The sequence below is a fragment of the Dermochelys coriacea genome, chromosome 2 (assembly GCF_009764565.3).
Source record: "Dermochelys coriacea isolate rDerCor1 chromosome 2, rDerCor1.pri.v4, whole genome shotgun sequence".
Taxonomy (NCBI): Eukaryota; Metazoa; Chordata; order Testudines; family Dermochelyidae; genus Dermochelys; species Dermochelys coriacea.
In genome coordinates, this window is record NC_050069.1 from 204,678,093 (window position 1) to 204,701,773 (window position 23,681).

At 39.5% G+C, this 23,681-nt stretch overlaps 1 protein-coding gene across 13 annotated transcripts in view; it reads left to right on the plus strand.

The window, feature by feature from the left end:
- TBC1D5 (TBC1 domain family member 5) overlaps window positions 1-22,982 on the plus strand; it is a 488,374-nt gene extending 465,392 nt beyond the window's left edge. For all 13 annotated transcript variants that reach the window (XM_038389865.2, XM_043509088.1, XM_038389866.2 and 10 more), the window contains 3 exons: window positions 10,249-10,328; window positions 10,690-10,863; window positions 18,850-22,982. In XM_038389865.2, coding sequence (XP_038245793.1) covers window positions 10,249-10,328; window positions 10,690-10,863; window positions 18,850-19,146 — 551 coding nt within the window. In that variant the 3' untranslated portion in view covers window positions 19,147-22,982. The remainder of the gene's footprint in view (window positions 1-10,248; window positions 10,329-10,689; window positions 10,864-18,849) is intronic.
- The last annotated feature ends 699 nt before the right edge of the window (window positions 22,983-23,681 follow it).

Genomic DNA, 23,681 nt, shown 5'->3' on the forward strand with positions numbered 1-23,681 from the left:
CTCTAGTAGATCCATGCTCAGTATCCAGGGATTAAATCCATACATTCCAAGCAGTTCTTTTTTGGTGGGAGAGGTGGTGCTTGATTGGTACTCACAGTATCTTCCTTGGTTCTGGAGACCAATTTACAGATCTGCAGTTTCCTGGTTCTCCTCTAAATTCCATTTGAGGAATTATTTTGTCCTCATCGTTATGCTCTCCTTTTTAAAAAGATGTAGAGTATAGTCAAGAAAGGTATTTGAGACATGTTTCTTGTGGAGTCTGTATTCTTCTTTCGTATGGCATTTGAAAAGCAAGGGGCTAGGATTATAATTTAATTTTAAGATTTGAAAGCCATTCTAATGCTTCTGGGATAGCTAGGTGGATCCGCTTTGTGCCACCACTGTAAACGTGAATGCAGCAGTTGTCTGTCATGTATTGCATGATTTGTGCCTGACTGTGGTCGCAATTTGATGATTCTTTGATTTTCCATTTGTGGAAGAGAGATCCAAACCTTCCATGCATTGTCCAAACTTGGTCGAGTGCAGTCCGCTGCCTGTGGGGAAGGCAGAATCCCAGGACTTCTTTTGTTGGATTTTCAAACAGGGCTTTGTCTGGGATATCACAAGCGGCCCATGATTCAAGCCAGCAAGGGCTGATGTCCTTTCCATTGACCTGCAGTGCTGATGTGGAGATCCAGAAAGGCTTTCTGGATTTGAGTCGGGAAAGTGGCAGTGAATTGAGGTATTGGTATATAGTCAAGTCCAGATGAGCCAGGCTGCTGTTGTAACTCTGGACCACAGCAGTTTCTTACCTGATGTTGGCTGGCACGACGACCACCAAAACTGGGATCCATGGTATTGGCATTGATTTGAGGGAACCACTAACAATCTTGAGAACAGCATTGATTTTGGTGTCAACAAGATTGGTGTGGGAGCAGTTGCTAGCACACAGTACTCCACTGTTGGCAAGACCAGGGCTTGTGCTGAGGTTTGAAGCATGCATGCATCACATCCCCAGGATATGCTAGCGAGCTTCTCGATGATGTTAACCCTTGTCTTTATCATCTTTTGGTGGTGTTGATAGCTCAGCATCTGATCAAGGTGTCTCAAGGGTACCATGGATTGTGGTTACGCAAAAGAGGCAGATCACAAAAGCCCACTTCCAGTGGAACTTTGGCTTCATGGTTATTCAAGCGGAAGGCAGAGATGAGTGTTTCCAAGTGTTGGGTTTCAGTCGTAAAGCTTTGAAATATGTCTCTAGGGTCCGGAGGTGGTGATTCATGACCATTTCTATGGCCTTCAAAGAGGACACTTGTGTTGCTAGCACAATGTTATCTGCATAGATGAATTTAAAGGATGACGTGACGAAAATATCGCTGGTACAGAGATTGAAAAGTGCAGGCACTAAAACGGATCCTTCTGGGAGGCATAGTTCAGTCTCTGTAATTTGCTGGTAGATTCACCAAGGTGCACAGTGAATATTCTGTTACTCAGCATCTCTATGAGGAGTCTGATGGTTGATTGGCTGGGAAAGCTAATGATAACTTCAGCAGGAGACCTTTGCACCATACAAAGAAAAGGAGTACTTGTGGCACCTTAGAGACTAACAGATTTATTTGAGCATAAGTTTTCGTGAGTTACAGCTCACTTCATCGGATGCATCATACAGTATCATATGCAGAAGAAAGCTCAATGAATGCAGCTGCTGTTTTTAATTTTTCCTGGTGGCCGGGTTCTGTATGGCTGGCTAAGGCCAACACCTGGTCACAGCAGTTGCGACTGGTTCTAAATCTGGCCTGCTCTTTGAGGACCAGTTGCTCCAGTATCAGCTGTAACCTTTGAAGTAGGAACCACTCCAACAGTTATAGCAACTGCTAGGGAGGGAGATGGCCAGTAGCTGTACTGAATGTTTGATAGTCTTTCACTGTGTATTAGAACTTATTTAATAGGAAACTAAAACTAATTAGGCACAGTGCATACCATTTTTGCATGTTCATACAGATAATTTGTATTGCAAACCTAATAGGTTTCAACCAGCATCTTTCCTTGTCTAGGGAATTCAGTGACTACATACTAACTTTACACATCATCTTGCAATATATATGAGCTCAGTCATCAAAGAGCACAAGTCTTCTCTAAATAGTGCAGCTAGGACCTACTGTGGATTATTTTACTCTTCCATCTTTATACAGAAAATGATAAAATGTCTAATTTAAACTTTAGAAATTAGTTTTCTCACTGAGGGAAAAAATTGAAATCTTGAATTTTTTCAATACCTGATTCAAGAGTGAATTTTCATGGAGTGTTGTTTACAAGTTTGGTTAAGTGTGAGAGCAGGATATGAATGTTTATTATTCATTGTAATTCTACAACTGTTTCAACTAACCTGTTTTCAATCAAAATTTTTATCGATTTGCCATGTTTGGGCAGCAAATTACATTATCTTCCTTGGGAATAGTTATTGAATGTTTGGTGAGATTCCTACAGTATTTAAATGAAGCATTTGCTTGACAACCAGTGTCTGACATTTATTCCTAACCAGTTATGAAAAATACTTTCAGGAGGTATCACTCCTAAATACACCATTGTTGAAAACAAAGCAGCCTTTGTTTGATATGATAGCTGAATTCTGAAGAGTGCGTGTGGCTCCATTGTTATTTATGTTGAGCTATACGTGATGCATGTCCTGCTCTGCCCCTTGGGTTTTGATAGCTTTTGAACTACAGCAGCCATTTAACAATGTTTTAAGAGAAATATGTCTAGCACAGAAATAGATTTACTTGACTTTGCAAATAATTTATAAGCCATATAATTCAATTGTTCTTCAATGCATATCATCAGTGTTTATTCTGCAGATAGGAAGATGCTCTCAGATTTTCTTTGATTTGGGATTAATACTAATGCACACTTTCGTAAAGATTTTATTATATTATGAAAAAAATCATAAGCCATGAATTAGAGTTCCATGATAGGATAAATATTTTAAAGCAAAAAACTTCATCATGTGGCCATTCAGCTGTATGAATAGAAAAAAAATCAAATAATATATAAGATCTCAAACTTGGGGAGAACAATAAAATTAGGTGTGTGTGTGTGTGCGCATGTGTGTGCGCGCTTTAATATAGAATGGTGGTGCCCAAACGTTTCTTGCCGCACCCCACTTACCAGTAATGGAATCTGTCCTCGTGCCCTCTTCCCCCCATTAGTGCCCAGCCAAAGCTTCCTCAGCAGAGGAGCTTGAGCTGAAGGCAGAGCTGGGGGCAGAACTGGGGATGGGTGTTTTCTTTCTTATTCATGCATTACCACATTAAGGTTTGAATTGTTGAATTAAGAAACTGTAGCTTTGAAAACCTAGAAGCAACAATGGATTATTTCTACATCGTGTGGACCCTTGCATCTTTTATTTTGTAACTTATTTTCATAGCATTTTAAAGGTAAATGTCCCACATCTAAGGTGTATTCTGAATTATATATTTTCTCCTCCCAACCCCACACAGTTAGTCTTTATGCATACTTGTTTTATAACACGTTTCCATGCATGAGTGGGTGAGGAATAGTGTTATAGAGACACAAAAACCCTGCAAAATGTGAAAGCCGGCTAAAGCCTAATGATTCAGGTTCCCCACTGATCAGTTGTTTTCCCCAGATATTAATGTGTGCTGGATAGTTTACAAAACTTCGGTGCTGGATAGAATCATAGAATATCAGGGTTGGAAGGGACGTCAGGAGGTCATCTAGGCCAACCCCCTGCTCAAAGCAGGACCAATCCCCAACTAAATCATCCTAGCCAGGTCTTTGTCAATCCTGACCTTAAAAACTTCTAAGGAAGGAGATTCCACCGCCTCCCTAGGTAACGCATTCCAGTGCTTCACCACCCTCCTAGTGAAAAAGTTTTTCCTAATATCCAACCTAAACCTCCCCCACTGCAACTTAAGACCATTACTCCTCGTTCTGTCATCTGCTACCACTGCGAACAGTCTAGATCCATCCTCTTTGGAACCCCCTTTCAGGTAGTTGAAAGCAACTATCAAATGCCCCCTCATTCTTCTCTTCCGCAGACTAAACTATCCCAGTTCCTTCAGCCTCTCCTCATAAGTCATGTGTTCCAGTCCCCTAATCATTTTTGTTGCCCGCCGCTGGACGTTTTCCAATTTTTCCACCTCCTTCTTGTACAGTGGGGCCCAAAACTGGACACAGTACTCCAGATGAGGCCTTACTAATGTCGAATAGAGGGGAACTATCACGTCCCTCCATCTGCTGGCAATGCCCCTTCTTATACAGCCCAAAATGCCATTGGCAACAAGGGCACACTGTTGACTCATATCTAGCTTCTCGTCCACTGTAACCCCCAGGTCCTTTTCTGCAGAACTGCTGCCCAGCCATTTGGACCCTAGTCTATAGCGGTGCACGGGATTCTTCCGTCCTAAGTGCAGGACTCTGCATTTGTCCTTGTTGAACCTCATCAGATTTCTTTTGGCCCAATCCTCTAATTTGTCTAGGGCCCTCTGTATCCTATCCCTACCCTCTAGCTTATCTACCTCTCCTCCCAGTTTAGTGTCATCTGCAAACTTGCTGAGGGTGCAATCCACGCCATCCTCCAGATCATTAATGAAGATATTGAACAAAACCAGCCCGAGGACCGACCCTTGGGGTACTCAGCTTGATACTGGCTGCCAACTAGACATGGAGCCATTGACCACTACCCGTTGAGCCTGACAATCTAGCCAGCTTTCTGTCCACCTTATAGTCCATTCATCCAGCCCATACTTCTTTATCTTGCTGGCAAGAATACTGTGGGAGACTGTGTCAAAAGCTTTGCTAAAGTCAAGGAACAACACGTCCACTGCTTTCCCCTCATCCACAGAGCCAGTTATCTCGTCATAGAAGGCTATTAGATTAATCAGGCATGGCTTGCCCTTGGTGAATCCATGCTGACTGTTCCTGATCACTTTCCTCTCCTCTAAGTGCTTCAGAATTGATTCCTTGAGGACCTGCCCCATGATTTTTCTAGGGACTGAGGTGAGGCTGACTGGCCTATAGTTCCCAGAATCCTCCTTCTTCCCTTTTTTAAAGATGGGCACTACATTAACCTTTTTCTAGTCGTCTGGGACCTCCCCCAATTGCCATGAGATTTCAAAGATAATGGCCAATGGTTCTGCAATCACATCTGCCAACTCCTTTAGCAGTCTCGGATGTAGCGCATCCAGCCCCATGAATTTCTGCTTGTCCAGCTTTTCTAAATAGTCCCGAACCACTTCTTTCTCCACAGAGATCTGGTCACCTCCTCCCCATGCTGTGCTGCCCAGTGCAGTAGTTTGGGAGCTGACCTTGTTTGTGAAGACAGAGCCAAAAAAAGCATTGAGTACATTAGCTTTTTCCACATCCTCTGTCACTAGGTTGCCTCCCTCATTCAGTAAGGGGCCCACATTTTCCTTGACTTTCTTCTTGTTGCTAACATACCTGAAGAAACCCTTCTTGTTACTCTTAACATCTCTTGCTAGCTGCAACTCAGGTGTGATATGGCCATCCTGATTTCACTCCTGCATGCCCGAGCAATATTTTTATACTCTTCCCTGGTCATTTGTCAAATCTTCCAGTTCTGTAAGCTGCTTTTTTGTGTTTAAGATCAGTAAGGATTTCACTGTTAACCCAAGCTGGTCGCCTGCCATATTTACTATTCTTTCTACACATCGGGATGGTTTGTCCCTGTAACCTCAATCAGGATTTTTCAAAAAACAGCCAGCTCTCCTGGACTCCTTTCCCCCTCATGTTATTCTCCCAGGGGATCCTGTCCATCAGTTCCCTGAGGGAGTCAAAGTCTGCTTTTCTGAAGTCCAGGGTCCGTATTCTGCTGCTCTCCTTTCTTCCTTGTGTCAGGATCCTGAACTCGACCATCTCATGGTCACTGCCTCCCAGGTTCCCATCCACTTTTGCTTCCCCTACTAATTCTTCCCGGTTTGTGAGCAGCAGGTCAAGAAGAGCCCTGCCCCTAGTTGGTTCCTCCAGCAGTTGCACCAGGAAATTGTCCCCTACATTTTCCAAAAACTTCCTGGATTGTCTGTGCACTGCTATATTGCTCTCCCAGCAGATATCAGGGTGATTGAAGTCTCCCATGAGAACCATGGTTTACCATAGTTTACAAAACTTTTTGTACTAAAAAGACAAGAGTTATTTGGGAAATAATCAGAGTCAGGAGTTAAAGTATTATTGTCATATATGACACATTTTAAAACTCTGCCAGAGACTGTTAATACCAATTATTTAGTACATTGGTATTCAACCTGTGGTCCACGGACTCCTGGGGGTCCACAGACTATGCCTAGGGGGTCCACAAAAGGTGGTTGTTACCATAGAACAGTGGTTTTCAACCTGTGGTCTGCAGGCTCCTGGGGGTACTTAGACTATGTCTAAGCTTTCCAAAGAAGTCCATATCTCCATTCGAAATTGTTTAGGGGCCTGCAAATGAAAAAAGATTGAAAACCACTGATTTAATATAGTGAGAGACTATATTAGAGAGCAGTGCAGGAGGAAAATATTTAATACAGACCAAAATAATGAATAACAGGAAACATATTTGAAAAGAGATCTAGCTTCATATTAATTCCATCCTCCATAGTTCAGCTTCTTTGTAATGTACCTTGGAATCATAGGATTAACATTTGTCACTATCCAGTTTTCATTCTTACGTTTTAGTCCATTGCTCTAGTACACAGCTACAGTTGACTTCTTAAAAACTGCACTGTACAGATGCTAAATACTGTTCATGTAATCTAGTAACTCAAGTCCACCTCACCCCATTTCCCCCAGCTGCTTTTTACACCTTACTCCCTGAAATCTTTTCCTCCATGGGCTTTCATGGCTCTCCTGTTCATTCTAACTCTCTGATAATTCCATCAGCATCTCATTTTGTGTATGGATCACCACCCCGTCCTCATTTTATGGAGTTTCTTGCTGTAACATTCTTCTGAAGATACCCAGAACTGCGAGACAGTGTTACCACTCTGCCTCAACAAGAGCGAGTTTTGCTAGTGAGTAGACTCTGTGTCCGCTCTATGACAGAGCAGCAGCAAACCACCTTCCTCACCAGCAAACACCTAGCCCAGACCTTGTCTTGCAGGTAACAATCAGCAACGTCCAGCTCCCAACCTTCTCAGAGATGTTTCTCTGCAATGCACAGCCCTCCACTGTGCAGTCACAGAAGATATGAAGTTCACTGTTCTGTCAGACATAGCTTATTAATTTAATGGGGGTAAATAGATCCATCTTTTCAAACACAGCACTGAATTGGTTTAGTAAAAGTAAAACAGGATTATTAACAAAAGAGCATAGATAAAGTGATACCAACTAAAAGAGATAAAGGTAGAAATGGTTACAAGCAAAGAAGTAAAAACACGAATCTAAACATCTAAAACTTAATCTAGCAAGATGCAGTTTTTGTTCAAGATGGTTTTTCCTCTCACCCACAGTCTTCTTTCCAGCTTTTTACTAGCTGACCTGGCCAGGACCTATCTCAGAGATTAGATCACTTGATTTCTTTGTCTCCTTAAGATGAAGGATCGAGATGGAGTGTCTCTCTGTTCCTTGTATTCCCAAAGGAATTTCTTTGTCTTACAAGTCTGGAAGGCCTCCTGGGGATTCAGTCTCCTGTTTCTCTCTGAGTTTCAGGAGCCACGTTAGTTCTGTCTCTTGCATTCCAGTTCAAGATAACCCCACTAATTTAGCTAATATGTAATTGAGGTAAACTCACGTTTCTTTGTCTAGGACAGACCTATTTATCAATTTTACCTAGGCTGGAATATCTTTGTCTTAAACATGCTGTAGTAACGTCATACAGAGGGAATTCTTAACTTCACATGTAAGGTTAAACATTCATTTTTACAAAGATCTTAATAACCAGCATGTTGCTAGCTTTCATATGATACTTCACAAGACATATTTTGTACAGATATTATTAGAGTAGTGTGCAGAATATGAATACAAGGGTTGTAGGGTCACACTTGTCCCTTTTTCTTCTCTCTTTACATCTATCTCTGGGTGATCTGATCTGTTCTCAGTTACCATCAATGATGTGAACTACCATCTTTACACCAATGTTTTTAGATCTGCCTTTCTAACCTGTCTTCTTCTGACCCAGTTGTATATCTCATCTCCACTCTCTCTCATCTCATTCTACATGTATTAATTTTAAATTTAACGTGGCCAAACTGTGCTCCTGTTCTCTCCTATGAAACCTTCTGCAGTCCCATAGTCTGTCACTTTTGACAACACCACCATCTTTATCCCTGTCAGTGTTGTCTGTAACAAAAGCTTTGACTTTTCATTCTTTCTTGTCGTGAACATTCAGGGTTTGTTTTTTTAAAAAAAATTGCTGATGATGACAGGGCATGGTGTTAGTGATATAACATTTTTATTAGCAAGAGTGTAGGTTGATATCATTATTCACAAGTAGCAAAGCATTCTTCCCTGATGAATGCCAGTAAAGGGGTAGGTTTGCATGAAGCTTAGTACGCTGGGGTAGGGAAGGGCACCGAGAAGCTTTTCCCTTCCTTTGTTGCATTCGAGTGCAGCAGGTATCAAGCATAAGTTTGTTCTGTATTGTGCCTCTGAGGCATGGCACAGAACTCAAAGCCCAAGGAGAGAGGAGGGTTAAGGTGGATGGAGAGATTCCTGGCATAGTTTAGTCAGCTCTGGGGCCTGCCTGAATTATGGTAGCCTCTCTGGGCTGCCCTGTGGGCTACAGCATGGCCCAAAATCTCCATGTCACTGTGTACTGAGGCCCGTCCTCTGATATACCCATTCTGGACTCAGTAAATCCCCTGTGCCAGGGCTTTCAAGGGGGATCCTTGAAATACAGACTTTCAGCTGTCTTCCTTCTCCAGCCAGATATAAGACTATTAAGGTCCCTTTACTCTGCTCCGGCTCTTTTACCCAGAATAAAGGGGAGAGAGCAGAGGTGAGGATTTCACTCTTGGTACACAAGGACCAGGGAACTCTAGCATCAGTGCTGGCATTAGGAATTAGCAGAACTAGAATTGCAGAGTGCACACAAATTTAAGGGGTACACAGATACTATTGCTGTGTATATTCCTAAGTAGGGATAGGATACAGAGGGACCTAGACAAATTAGAGGATTGGGCCAAAAGAAATCTGATGAGGTTCAACAAGGACAAGTGCAGAGTCCTGCACTTAGGACGGAAGAATCCCATGCACCGCTACAGACTAGGGACCGAATGGCTAGGCAGCAGTTATGCAGAAAAGGACCTGGGGGTTACAGTGGATGAGAAGCTGGACATTAGTCAACAGTGTGCCCTTTTTGCCAAGAAGGCTAATGGCATGTTGGGCTGTATAAGTAGGGGCACTGCCAGCAGATGGAGGGATGTGATCGTTCCCCTCTATTTGACATTGGTGAAGCCTCATCTGGAGTACTGTGTTCAGTTTTGGGCCCCACACTACAAGAAGGAGGTGGAAAAATTGGAAAGCGTCCAGCGGAGGGCAACAAAAATGATTAGGGGACTGGAACACATGACTTATGAGGAGAGGCTGAGGGAACTGGGATTGTTTAGTCTGCGGAAGAGAAGAATGAGGGGGGATTTGATAGCTGCTTTCAACTACCTGAAAGGGGGTTCCAAAGAGGATGGATCTAGACTGTTCTCAGTGGTAGCAGATGACAAAACAAGGAGTAATGGTCTCAAGTTGCAGTGGGGGAGGTTTAGGTTGGATATTTTTCACTAGGAAGGTGGTGAAGCACTGGAATGGATTACCTAGGGAGGTGGTAGAATCTTCTTCCTTTGAGGTTTTTAAGGTCAGGCTTGACAAAGCCCTGGCTAGGATGATTTAGTTGGGGATTGGTCCTGCTTTGAGCAGGGGGTTGGACTAGATGACCTCCTGAGGTCCCTTCCAACCCTGATACTCTATGATTCTAACTTAATATCTGTGGAGATCATGAAGGTTATAGCCATCAGCTTTCTTCTAAGGATCAGGAATAGTATGTGTGTTGTGTGTCCTGATTGATTCAATTAGCAGTCAAATCTTTTAATAGCACTGCGTCATTGTGGGAGTTCTGACTGGTGTGTAGATTTGGCTTGCCAAGTTTCTAATCCCCTTCTACAATGAGTAAAGGTGTCAAGCTGTAGGTTTATATGTGTGTGACTGTTTGCATGACAGCATGAGACATGGTGCTAATATCTGAGCATGCTCATGTTGACAGTAGGATGGTGGCAGATAAGTACTAAGCGATCATTTAGGAAAATATTGTTCTTTGTGTTGCAGGAAATATTCAAGAGGTCATATTACAGGAACACTTGGAGAAAGAAGATGAAATTCTAGTATCCCTGGCAGGCTTGAAGCAGGTATAGATATTGACCAAATTCAGCTTTACAAATATTAAATATATTAAGCTTTACAAATCCTCTTTTTCTGGAGGTGAAATTGAACCATAGAGAGGTCAAGCTCTTGTTCTTTTTAAATATCTTTGGTACTTTGTGGTTTCCAGTTTCTGGTAGAACCCTGTTTCACTGGTGCTTGAGCCTTTAACCAGTGCAAGTATTACCATTACTATTGTTTTCTTCTTCAAAAAATATAGTAAATCATTTACAAAATATATAGTGCATGAAAGGCAGACTGTCTGCTTTGGGTTCATTAGCCCAAGCTTCAGATATTTTAGATTTTTCCTAATGTTCTGAATTATTTTTCCTCCTGTTTGGCAAATAGGTCAAGGATATTCTAAAGGGTTCCCTGCGTTTCAACCAGAGCCAGCTGGAGGCTGAAGAAAATGAGCAAATCACAATAGAAGATGATCATTACTGTTCCAGCAGTCAGAACAAGGAGATGGGTGATGCCCTAAAAGGATCTGTTATAGCAAAGCAACACTTCTCAACGCTTCAGGTAAATACATCCATTTCAGCCAAGTTGCTGATAACCTGATGAAAAAAATGTGGCATTCAATAAACATCTTTAGAACATTTTTCAAAAGTTCCTAAAGTTTCACAAATTGTCTTGTGACAATTTAGAAAACTTATTTTTGTGATTCAGACATTTACCTAAGAAAGCAATTAAAAAAATTTGTTCTAATTAAATAACTTTGTTTGTAAGTTGATACAATAGCAAATAAGACCTAGAGATCCCTTAGTTGAATCAGTCTTTCCAGGGTTTGAATTTCTCTGTGATTTTTTTTATCCCTGTTTGATCCCTTTTCTTGGTTCCCTGCTTTTCCTCTTCGCCTTTGCTATTTAACTCTCCCTTTGGTGCTGATAGATCCTAACTCACTCTGCTAAGTAGTGTCCCGCACCTTCTTCCCAGAGGCCTTGCCTCCTTTCTGATAGTGGAACATTGTTTGCTGCTAGATAAGGCTCTGAGCCCAGTCCTACTTCCATTGAAGTCAGTTGCAAAACTCCCACTGACTACATTGGTGCAGGATTGGGCCCTTCATGAATAGGTAAATCAAGTACAATTGTTTTTTCTAAATAGTTATCTCAGCTGCTTCTCAGTAAATTAGTTTCATATTTTAAAAGATTGAAAATATATTTTTAAAGAGCTATAAAGGTATAATTGGTGTTGGGGATTTAAAAACTGAAGGCAAACATTTTCCTGTGGGTAGACTATTCTCATTGCCTCTGTCTTCTAGAATTCCATTATGCAACAGCTGATTACTGCATTGCACCAATGTATCCATCCTCAAGTGCCAAAAAAAGATAAAGCTAGGAGATCACTTTAACCTCCCATTTCCTTTCAGTTTGAGGTTTCTGTATTGGCTTTCTCCTTGAATCAATATGGTGCTTTCATCCCTCATGAAAAACATATGTTTACAGGGCAATAGATTTATTTCCATCCATGGTAGCACAAGGTTGCATCACACATGGTTTTTTTCATTTAGTTGAGCTATGATCTTATATGAACAAATAACTATGTATGCAGATTAATGTATAATTCCCAAGAAGAGCACATCAGCAGAGTTCTGAAGTTAAATCTGCCATATACCAGCACCAGTATCAATACCAACAACATTGGGAAATCAATAACCACATTATCGTTGCCATGGTCCAGTCTAGTCTGTTCTCAGTTTTCTACTACAGCTTGTTGAATCAACTCAGCAGTGCGGAAGGAGTGAATGAAAGGAAATAGAAAGAAGAATTACTTAACTAAGCCTAGTGAAACAGGATGGTGTGATTTATAATAAAAATTCCCTTGCTTTTAACAGCTGTTAAAAATAGTATTTCAATATTAAAAATAAAATGCATCTTATTTTACTTAATTATGTTAGATGCAAAGATAAAAGGCTTTTACATTTATGTTTACAAGTTCATTTATAATGGATGTTGTCACAGATCCTACTGAGCACCCCTTCACAGCCACCTGCTAGGACTGCTGTGAGGGGAATCCAAGCCTCTCTGCTCTAGCTCCTCAGGAGTGTGTTAAGCTCATGGAATCTGAACAGAGTCCAGCCACTACCCCAATCTCGGAGCCCCTAGACATACCCTCAGGGTGAGACCTTGTAACTGCACCCCCTTTCTGAGTGTTTGAACCCTCTGTCCAGCTGCCTAGCCCCACTTCAAGACTCCCTAGTACTTAAACACACCCGTCCCAGAACTCCATCCCCAAAATGTGTGAAGCTCCTGGTTCACAATTTAAATCCCTCAAGTACACCACAGTAGTTGTGAAGCAGCCCACACACACACACACACACTTTGCACAATCTATCAACCTGTACTTATGGTTGCTCTCAACAGATAAAGCACAGGAGAGTACATATCATATAAAATATCCTAAATGCAGCATCCCTCACTGACTCATCCTTCTCTTGGGATCCTTGGGATACCATCTATATTCCAGCAGGCAGGCAGGGCCCTCCACCTCCTTGCCTACTTTGTCACTGCAACAGCCTCCCTCGTCTTAATCCGGTGCAAAATGACACTCTCCCATAATTCCTCCCTGTGATTCCTTTAATAGACTCCGGCTGGGGTCACAGACTTCTTTTGTTCAGCCTTTTGGTAACTTTCCACTGCTATCCTCTCCCTTCAGACAAGAGGAGAAAGTGTCTTCTCCCAGGTAGAGCAAACCTGTTGTCCCAAGTTGTTTTACTTTGAATAAACTATCGCTGAATGCTGATTAATCACCATTGTCTCTGTCCTGGCACAACCCTGCTGACTCATTGGGGATCCACATACATATAGGCATTTCATGACACAGTAATTTCATGATACAATTTCATAAAATCATCCAAAGTTCAGAAGTGGTACAGAAAGAACTCCCAGTTCATCACAGATGTCATTAGTGCTTTTAACCATGGTTATTAAAACAAGGCTTTTCTGCCACATTGAAGGCAGTGATTAAACTCCATTGGTAGCCCACTGGAGCACATATGGACTAACACGGGTTTAACCAATGCCTTCAATATGGCAAAAAAGTCTGGTTTTAACAAAAGCGGTTAAAGCAGTAATGACATCTGCGATTTGCGTAAGCTCGAAAGATTGTCTCTCTCTCCAACAGAAGTTGGTCCAATAAAAGATATTACCTCACCCACCTTGTCTTTCTAATATCCTGGGACCAACACAGCCACAACAGGATTGCACACGGGATTGCATGTCTAATGACAGCCCCTATTTTGATACTATAGCTTCTCACTCTTTACATAAGAAATATTTGTGCCTTAGTGTTGAAAAGGCAGATGCCTTATTATTAATAATCCTTAATGTTGATTCACAGTATAAAATGAAAGATACAATATAACACAACACTCTGTGTTAGATTGTGCAAACATTACTCAGGCTGGTAAGGATTTATTCTCACATTGGTATCAATGGGGCTGCTCATGAGTAACTGATGGCAAATGTGGTAAGGGTTGTGCAATCTAACCCTGATAAAACATTTAATAAGGTTTTGAGCTTTAATTGGGTAATATCTGCAGATTGTGGTATATTTTCAGTTTAGGGTACAGTGAATTTTTTCTTATTAGCCTTCTCTCATCTTACCTTCTGGGAGCTCCAATTATAGTATGAGCATCAGTTTATTATAGTAACAAAAATAAGAAATTAGTTTTAGAACTGCTTATTGTTGGGAAGAAATATTAATACCCCAGCATTCTTTGCTGTTTCTGACTACATTGTGTTTCTCTTTCGTGAGTAAAATAAAGTAAAAAGAGAGGATGTGTTGAGCTGGTGTAATGAAAATTAAAAGATAAAAACTGCTAAGTTTAGTAGCCTGTGAAAAGAGAGCATTAATTAATTTTTTTCCAAATAGGATCATAGGTCAGCTTTTTAGTCTTAATGAGGGTAATGTGCTACAATTACAAGTTTCCAGGTCAAGCTGGAAGCATTTTCTGAATACAGCAGAAAGTTTGAAAAGTTCTAAACGTTAATTATTTAGAACATGTTGTATTGCTTTAGTTTCATTCCTATTTAATGTATTTCCAGCAAAATAAATTTTGCTGTATTTGTGGGCTTTTTCCTAGTGCAATAATGTGTGTAATTCTATTTAGTATGGCCTTTTATGGCTGCTGAGTCTGTTATGTAGAAATTACATTTATAGTCCAGAACCTCTGGAAAATGTTTTGGGCCCAAATCTCCTCTCATCTACACTAATCTCACACCAATGTTACTCAGCTGACTTCATTGGTGTTACTGCAGATTTATATTAGTGTAAATGAGATTGAAATCTGGCCCATTGTCTTTCAGTGTTTTTTAGATATTGGTCATTTGTCACTTCATTAATCAAAAAAGAAACTTACATCCCAGACCGTACCTCAGTTTCCCCATCTGTAAAATGGGAGTAGTGATACTGACCTCCTTTGTAAAGAAAGCACTTTCCAATACAAAGATAAAAACACTATATAAAAGCTAAGTAGTAGTATTTATACCACTCTACTGTATTTATATATTTTTATACTCTGCTATACTATATTTTATGTATTTTTATACTATATTTATACCACTCTGCTATATGTTTGGGCCTAGTGGCACATTGCTCTAGCACTTGACATTTTATAAAGAATTACACATATAGGGAGGACTTTTTTTTTCTAATGCTCCATTTTTAACTCTGTGCTGCAGTGGAATAAGCCTCAAATAAGATGTAAATATTATATAATTAACACATTATCTTTCCTTTAACTAGCCCAAGAAGGAGACAAAATGAGCTGCTGCTCTTTTTCTCAGCTTACTTAAAATGTATTCTTATTGTTAGCTTTAGCTGGTTCGCAGTATGCAGGCAATTGAAATAAGCCTGACCACTAGTAGCTGATATTCATCAGGAAGAAATGTTGGGAGAAGCCATATGGCACCAGGTGAAAGGTTGTACACTTTCAAAAGCTGCTGGAAGTATAATTCTGTCATTTTTCATTTATTCAGTAGTGGCAGCAGATGGAAGAAAACATGGTTCATGTCAGTGCGAGTTTCCTGAAAGAGAAACAGACAGAGCAAGGAGTGGGGAGACATATTTTACCTCTGGAAATACCAGCATTAAAATAATAGTGTGTTCTAAACATAGACCTGTATTTATAGCAAGCCCTTATATCATATTGGAGGCAATGGGTACATACTTCTACTAAACCCAGGTTTAGGGGCCAAAAATTTGGGTAGCCCAAAAATTGAAGAACATAACCATAAGGAAAAGAAGTTACGATATGATGCTTCTTTCTTTTACCTTTATTTAAAGGGGGTGGGGGGGTAGGTTGTCCAACCAGGCGACAGCATATTTCAGAATTTAGGAAACTATAGTAGCAGGCCCCCAGTAGAACTAGCTAAGGCAGTGCCTGTTCACTGCATTAAGGAAGTCAGCCTGTTTGCCTTACAGATATCTTTAAGATCACTTGCACTGGTAACCTATTTGTTAGTCTCTAAGGTGCCACAAGTACTCCTTTTCTATTTGTAAGTGTTTTGCTAGGTAATGCCTTTGGTTCCCTAGGGTAGCAGCCAGCTTGGACAAGAGAGTTGGGAAGACTGAAATAGTGGCTAATAAGATGCCATCGGACTGGAATTACAAAGTACATTCAGTGCTCAAAATTAAATTTGTATCTGTGTGTCAGGGGCTTCCAAAAAGAACAGAGAACAGTGGATTACGTCAACTCAGGGTGTTTAAAATAGCTTTCATTACTGTTGTAAAAAGAAAAAGGAGGCTGTGAAATTTGGAATGGAACCTACAGCCCCAGAAGACCTTAATCTGGCCCTCTGTAATGCTATGTGATGAATGTCCATGGAATCAAGCAGGAGACTGTTGATTAATTTCTGGAGCTGAGCCATTCTTTTACACTGTCTGTGTTCTCAGAGCCCTAGACATGATAGCTGATTAACTGACAGATGATGAAGATGGTAATTCAAATAGATCAGATGAAAAAAAAACAGTAATTAAAGAAGAATTATATGTTTCATCATACAAAAGGTGTTTAAATAGTGTGGTGTCTCTGTCTGTAAATTAGATCTGTTTGTTTGTAACTTCTTGGAGTAGTGAAAACATTTTTTAAAATTCACAAAAGGAGTAGGAAATTTACTACCAGTCAGTTTTAACTACATTATGAACTTACTAAATAGTTTTTAGAACTCTTAAAAATAATTTGTTCAATTTGGCTTATATTAATTTTATAATGATCATCTAAAGGAAAATGAATTATTTATTACGTTATTTTAAAAGGGATGTGTTCATGTAAAGATTAGCAACAGTATTCAGCTAAAGTCAAGTTTTTAGATCGGTTAATTATATAATTGTTAATTGTTATTGCTTGTGATTTATGTCATATTTTTGTTGCTACACTGAATGTGAGATGTTTCAATTTGTATTGGAGAGACATCATTAAAATGGGTAATTTATTTATAGAAGAAAATATTAATAAAAATGGGAATGTTTAATATTAAAGTTATATAAACAAGATTTTTTAAAAAAATATTCCATATTGATAGTGGAAATGTCTCTGGAACCCCTTTAATACAAACTTTTCTTTGTTCTTGAGGTACTGAGTCACAATTCTTTGTTCTCACCTTTTTCACTCTCAGCTGATATTTTGCCTTGTTAATTGTTAATAATTTGTAGCAACTACTTAGATAATAGCTAGTAGCGCAAGTTTCTTATATATCCTCCCAATCCATTGATGGATTGAGGACTTTCAAGAGAGTACTCTTGTGGAATGAACAAGAGAGACAATGGGAAATGGCTATCAGCAGTAACTGCAGTAAAATAAATTCGGCAAGAGTCCATGGGGTACCTAAAGGCAAGTTATGGATCACCAGTACCTTAATGACAGGTTTCAGAGTAGCAGCCCTGTTAGTCTATATCCGCAAATAGAAAAGGAGTACTTGTGGTACCTTAGAGACTGACAAATTTATTTGAGCGTAAGTTTTTGTGAGCTACATGCATCTGATGAAGTGAGCTGTAGCTCATGAAAGCTTATGCTGAAATAAATTTGTTAGTCTCTAAGGTACCACAAGTACTCCTTTTCTTTTTGCAGTACCTTAATGACACACATAATTTTAGGTACTGTATTACTAATCTGTCTCTATCTCATTCACGCTGTTCCCTATCTTTTATTTTATTCTTTTTCCCTTTTTCCCCTCTACCAAAGCCTCCCATTTCTTACCCTAAAGTTACATTATGCTGGGAAATATAACTTTGCCTGAAAAATCATTGTTGATGGAGTTGCCCCAGCTTAGCACACCACTGCCTATTTGAACCTTACATAACTGACACACATGTTCCTCCAGCTGCTCCTTCTGCATCTTTTCCCTTTTCTCACTCTTGTGTTACTGTGAATCTAACAAGTTAGAATCAAGTTCATCTCACCTCAGGCTAACGAGGATTCACAGCTTATCCCATGTCAGACTGTTTGCCAGATAGTATTCTTATTCAGGGGCAGCTGTATGAAATTGACTAGGCACCCAGTCATGATCCTTGGTAGGTGAACAAACTGCTTCCTGTACGGGATCACGATATTAATGTTTCTTTTGGAAGAAAGGGGAAATAGTCTGCCATCCATTCAAGGTAACAGATTACAAATTTGCTAATAAAAGTATTTCTGCTCTGATGGATATGCCATTGATCCTTATGATTCAAATCATGGATCTCTTGAGGGACTGCAGTTGTTCCAGGTGGTGTAAAAGTTTGGTGAACAAGCCACCCCATGGGCTATGTGGAGATTCAGATCACTCTCCAAAATGTCATTTTACAGTAACTTCTACAAGCCAAAGGTTCTCTAATACTATCTCATTAACCAACAGAAAAAATGTCACTGTAATTCTTATTTCCAACAATATTCAGTACTATAATGTAGCTATAAGATCCCAAACTGAGATCACCTAATTACGTAGAACCATAGGGAACTGCAGTAATGTGAGAGAGAAGTACTTTAGCACCAGTACAAACTCCAGTACCTGGTGATGTATTTTTTTTCAATCTCAACTTTATATTTCATCAAAGTTAACAAGTACTTTTAGCCATTGCTGTTTTGTTAGCTAAAAAACTTAATTTTTCCCTCATCTGCCCTTCTGCAACGCTTGCAGTGAGCCAGATTCCTCTTACTGTTTCTCCCCAGGGTTGAGGTTTGAGAGATGAGCATTGGGTCATTATTTGTAGGGGGCTTTTGAGCCTGGAATTAATCCTCCATGTCTCTAACCATGGGCCTATTTAGTGATCGTTAGGACACAGTGCAAGATACATTTGTATACTCTGAATATAACTGTTTGTGCACCTAAAGTACCAAGGGTATTTGTCAGGTCAGTGGGTGGAGATCATACAAGTCAGAGTAGACTTGAGTTATGTCAGTTGTTGGCAACAATTGTTTATTTTTCCTATGAGTATCACACTGATGGGTATAATAGAGATTTTAAAATAACGATGTGGTTTTTAGTTTTGCCACTTACTCTAAATCATTTCCATGCTATTGTCTCACAGGCAACAGCTGAAACGAGCAGAAATTCAGAGAGCAGAAGTACTGATGACTATATCCTGGTTTCTGAAGAAGAGGAGGGAAATAAAGGTGCTGTCTCTGAGCACAAGCAGTCGCTTCAGGCACACAAGGAGGCGGCAACAAAGAATGAAGCTCCATCTCATTCTTCTTTGGTCTTTTCTGATCCACTCATGGGCTCCATTTCTGCCTCCTCTAGTAACCTGAGTTCCAGCCCTGATGATGATGATAGCAATAATAGCAAGGATTCTGACTTCACTATTGTCAGCCCCTTGGACATCTAATTAAACATCTTGGAGAGCTTGTGAGGTCAGTTACTAAACCTCAGCTGAAATAACTTTAATTCCACAGGGCTGGACGACTGAATCAGAAGGGCAGAAGGTATATAAAGATAACCCATTCCAGCTGCTAAAAGCCTAGCTAATAGATCAGAGCAAATTTGGTACAGGCAGTATATTGCAACCCTCCAAAGAGTATAAAAATTTTGTAATGGTTACCTTAACCGCTGCAGTAGTATCCAGACCCAATATAGAACTACTGCTAGTTGTAGGGTTATGTTAGTGGCTTCTAGAACTATAGTACTATTTACTTAGTTTCTCGCCACATAGAATAACCTGCAGCATATATTCTAAAGGGTACCCATAGGAGAGGAGACAAAACTACAACTAATACATTTCCTTTTTCCAACATGCCAGGTTAGGCTTATGCTGGGTGGGAAGGGAACTATTCCACTAGAGATTATGGGTAGAAAATGAGGGGAGGCAAATCAAAGAGATGCAAAGCATCCTTTAGCAACTGGTTCAGCAGCTGGTATCAAGATTACTGGAGTCACTGCAAAACCTCTGACTAGTACTCGGAGAGAGAAACTATAAAAGATAAGACCGGCACTTCAGGTATAGAACACGAAATCAAATCTAAAATAGCCTCTTTAAAGCACTGGGAAGCTTGAATCTATACTAGTTAAAAGACTTCTAATATTTCTGAGTGAGGTGGTGCGGGGTTTGTGTGTTGTAGTAGTATTCCTTTGAAATCTGTTTCTGTAAATGTTTTAAGAACTGTACAGCCTCTTTTGTGTATAAGAATCAAGTCCATTCATGATGGATGGTGCTGAGGTTTTCCTTCATGGCAATTCTGTAACAGTTTAAGAAATAATTCACTGAGAAATGTGAATTGGAGTTATCCCTATTTATTTGATTAGAAGCACTGTCCATTGTCCCACAGGAGTCCTGAATTCCAAGGGACTATGAGATTCCTTTTCCTCTAGCTAGAGGAATCTGAGTGGTGACTTTTGCTGAAGTATAACAGTAGTTCTCAGTCAACACATCTGTTCTGAAGTATAAAAATATGCCGTAGGCATGGCTGTGAAAAGGAGTGGGATGTAGTTTGAAAATGAAAATGATGTGGAGACTGATTCCAAATTATGGAGTTGTTGAAAATCATCCACCTTGCTGGAGTAATTTGTTTGTTACTGTGGTAAGGAGAGAAGGCAAAGGAGAACTCTATTTAGATTCCTAGGGATGTCTGCAACAAAAGAGAACGATAAAATGAAAGAACTTCTACGACTGTGTCTAAAAGTGATTCACGATTACATGGAGAGATGAACATTTATATGCTGCTAATGGAGAGATGAAAACTTCCCTTTGCAGGTAGCTTGATTGGGTTTGATCTTTCCTTCTGAAGCTAAATGAAGTTGCCCTTGCTCTGATTTAGGAATGCCACCAGGTTTGTTCTCAGTAGAAGAGTCCTGAGTTCTTAATCTTTAATCCCACAATACCTGGTGCAGGTTAAAGACACAAGTTCGTGTCCCATTTTTAATGCTTCCTCACTCCTGTGTTAAAGTAGAACCAACTGGCAAATTTTGGAAAGGATGGGGACCTGAACAACAGAGTCCTGCGTCTTTTTGCCTAATATTTTTTTCTCCTCAGAGGTAACACTACACCTCTTACACCTAATTATATTGACTAATTTCACTTTCCCGGGGAAGAATTAGAGTTTACTGAGATTAACATGTCTAAATCAGTGGTTTGCTAGGGAAATTTAACCATCTGATGGTGTTAGAACTGAGCAGACTGAATTAAAACAGCTTCCAGCTATCAGGTGAACATAACTTACCAGGGAAGGAGGAAAAGAGCCCTGAGGCACTCATAATTAAAAGCACTTTATATTGCATTGCTACTAACCATGTATTCTCTGTATACAAATACGACATGATCTTCCCCATTGCTAGTCAAGAAAAAGGCAGTGGTTCAATGAGGTCAAGATTCTAATTAATTCTCTAACTTGTTTTTCTATTTGGAAAAGGAAATCTCTTTCCCATGAAATGTAGAATGCATCTGATAATACATGTGGGGTTGTTTTTTGCACTCCATAATCATTCTTAAACTCTTCGGAAGTAACAAAAATAAATTATTAATAAATGGAAGCCTACTTTTTCAGCAGCTCTGAGGAAATTCACTTATAGAAAGAATGCCACTAAATTACTATATACACAACAACAACAACAAAAACCCTCCATGTTTATAGGATTTTATTTTACAGGATTCATACCATGTAACCATGCAATAACTTTGTAATTGCATGACAAATGTTATGTTATTAATAATTGGTACATACAATTATCAATTCATCTGCAAGTAACTGGAGTTAAATACAGTTTTTCAAAGTTAGATGATGTGATATACTGTAGTTGGCTCTTACAAGGTCTAGTGTTGAAGACTGAAATGAAAAGGTAATTATCACATAATTACAGAGTAGCGGCCATACACGTACACATTTGAAAGCCACCACATAATTCTTCAAAAATTATTTGTGCCTTATAAAATGAAGAAATACTGGAATGTTATAAGCAGGTTTAGCATCATGTGTGTGACACACTAGTGTGCTGAACAGTCACGATGGCTGTTTTTGCTGAAAGATCTTAAACGCATAACATTTTGGAGGGGTTTGTATGTTGGTGTAATTCTAATCCTCTCATTTCTACATCTTCACAAAAAACATTTCAGGATTTAACCTGCATGCCTGTGTGCAGGTTTATTTTGTATCCCTGAGTTTGTGTGAATGCCAGAGGATTAAATAGCTGTTATTTTAAAGCCTTCAGGCTTTTCTAGCATTCCCCCCTTCCAGCTAGAGTTGGTGCTGATGTGGCACAAAGGTGAATCTAGTCAGGAAGTGCATATGTAAAGATGGGGGAAGTGTTATGCAGATCCAGAGAATCAAGAAGTACTGTGTTTCAGAAAACCAAAATCTTCAGTGACCACAGCAGTCTGGCAGGGATAAAACATTTTAATTTTTAATCTTTTTTTAAGCATCCTTTTGTTTTCTGTCCATTTACTCCAGGGATCACATTATCATTCTCTTGAACAATCTCAATGCTATAAAAGAATGTGATCTGTACAGTTCTCTTATTCTTTAAAATTAGTGGTTATGTCATTAATAGCACATTTTTAAGCAAAGCTGAAAGTATAAAACTTTTTTTAAAACTCACAAGTTTTGCTGAATATCTATTGTGCCATGGGATTTGAACAATAGACATTGTTCAGTATAGAGTAGAGAGACATTAATACAAATGAAATTTGAGTGAATCCCATTGGATGAATCCACTTTGGTTATACCATGTCCCTCTACGTTCCAAATACTGTTCATAGCTGCTGTTTGATCATACTGGAAATGTCATTAGACTCTTATATACATTAAGCCAAATAGCTATAGTTTGGACAAAATGACAGATAATCACCCTATCTTGCCTTATGTTACAAATATACCCAGGAAGAAATTTCCATTTTAAAACACAGGATTATTCTTTCTTCCAAAGAGGACCTGCTCATAATGTTCATGGATAACAGTAATCTGATAGAAAATATATGCATTGTAAATTACAGATAAGTACTAAGGTGGGACTTTAAAAAATATACCTGAGCCAATTTGAGGCTTATTGTACTGTATCTCAAGTCTGTACCATATGACTGTTTCAAGTCTTGTGCATGTAACGTCAGTCATACCTTACTGCAGAAAGGCAGTCACCATATTTTGACTGGGTATTCATTTAGCTGTGGAAATTTGTATCTTCACTCTGAAAGAATGTCTAACCTGCTTTATTAAAGAAAGAACTAACAAATGCAAATTATTTGGGTGTCTGCTTTTATTCTCATCAACAACAACAAAAAAGATGGGAGGAATCTAGTGAATAGGGGTTAAAATATTACAACTATGCTGTCCCAAAAATAGGGATGCACAGCTGATAGATAGATAAAATAATATCTAGCTCTTATATAGCACTTTTCATCAGTTTATCTCAGAGCACTCCCATTGCTTACATAGAACTGAAATCACCACCATTCATTACCGTTATTTCAGTGTAATTGTATACATGAACTAGAAAACCCAAGTGATTACTATGTATTTCATTAAAACGCATGTTAGAATTTGTTCGCTATTTCATGAAACTGATAGTGTGCTATTTTTACTGTACTGAAAGTAAAAGGCCAGAATTTAAGATCATGAAAAACATTTGTTCCATTAAATTCAGTAAAAAGAAAAGGAGCATAAGCTTTCACAAATAAATTTGTTAGTCTCTAAGGTGCCACAAGTACTGCTCTCTATAAATATATCAGAGGGATAAATACAGGAGAGGGAGAGGAATTATTTAAGCTCAGCACCAATGTGGACACAAGAACAAATGGGTATAAACTGGCCACCAGGAAGTTTAGACTTGAAATCAGACGAAGGTTTTTAACCATCAGAGGAGTGAAGTTTTGGAATAACCTTCCAAGGGAAGCAGTGGGGGCAAAAGATCTATCTGGTTTTAAGATTCTACTCGATA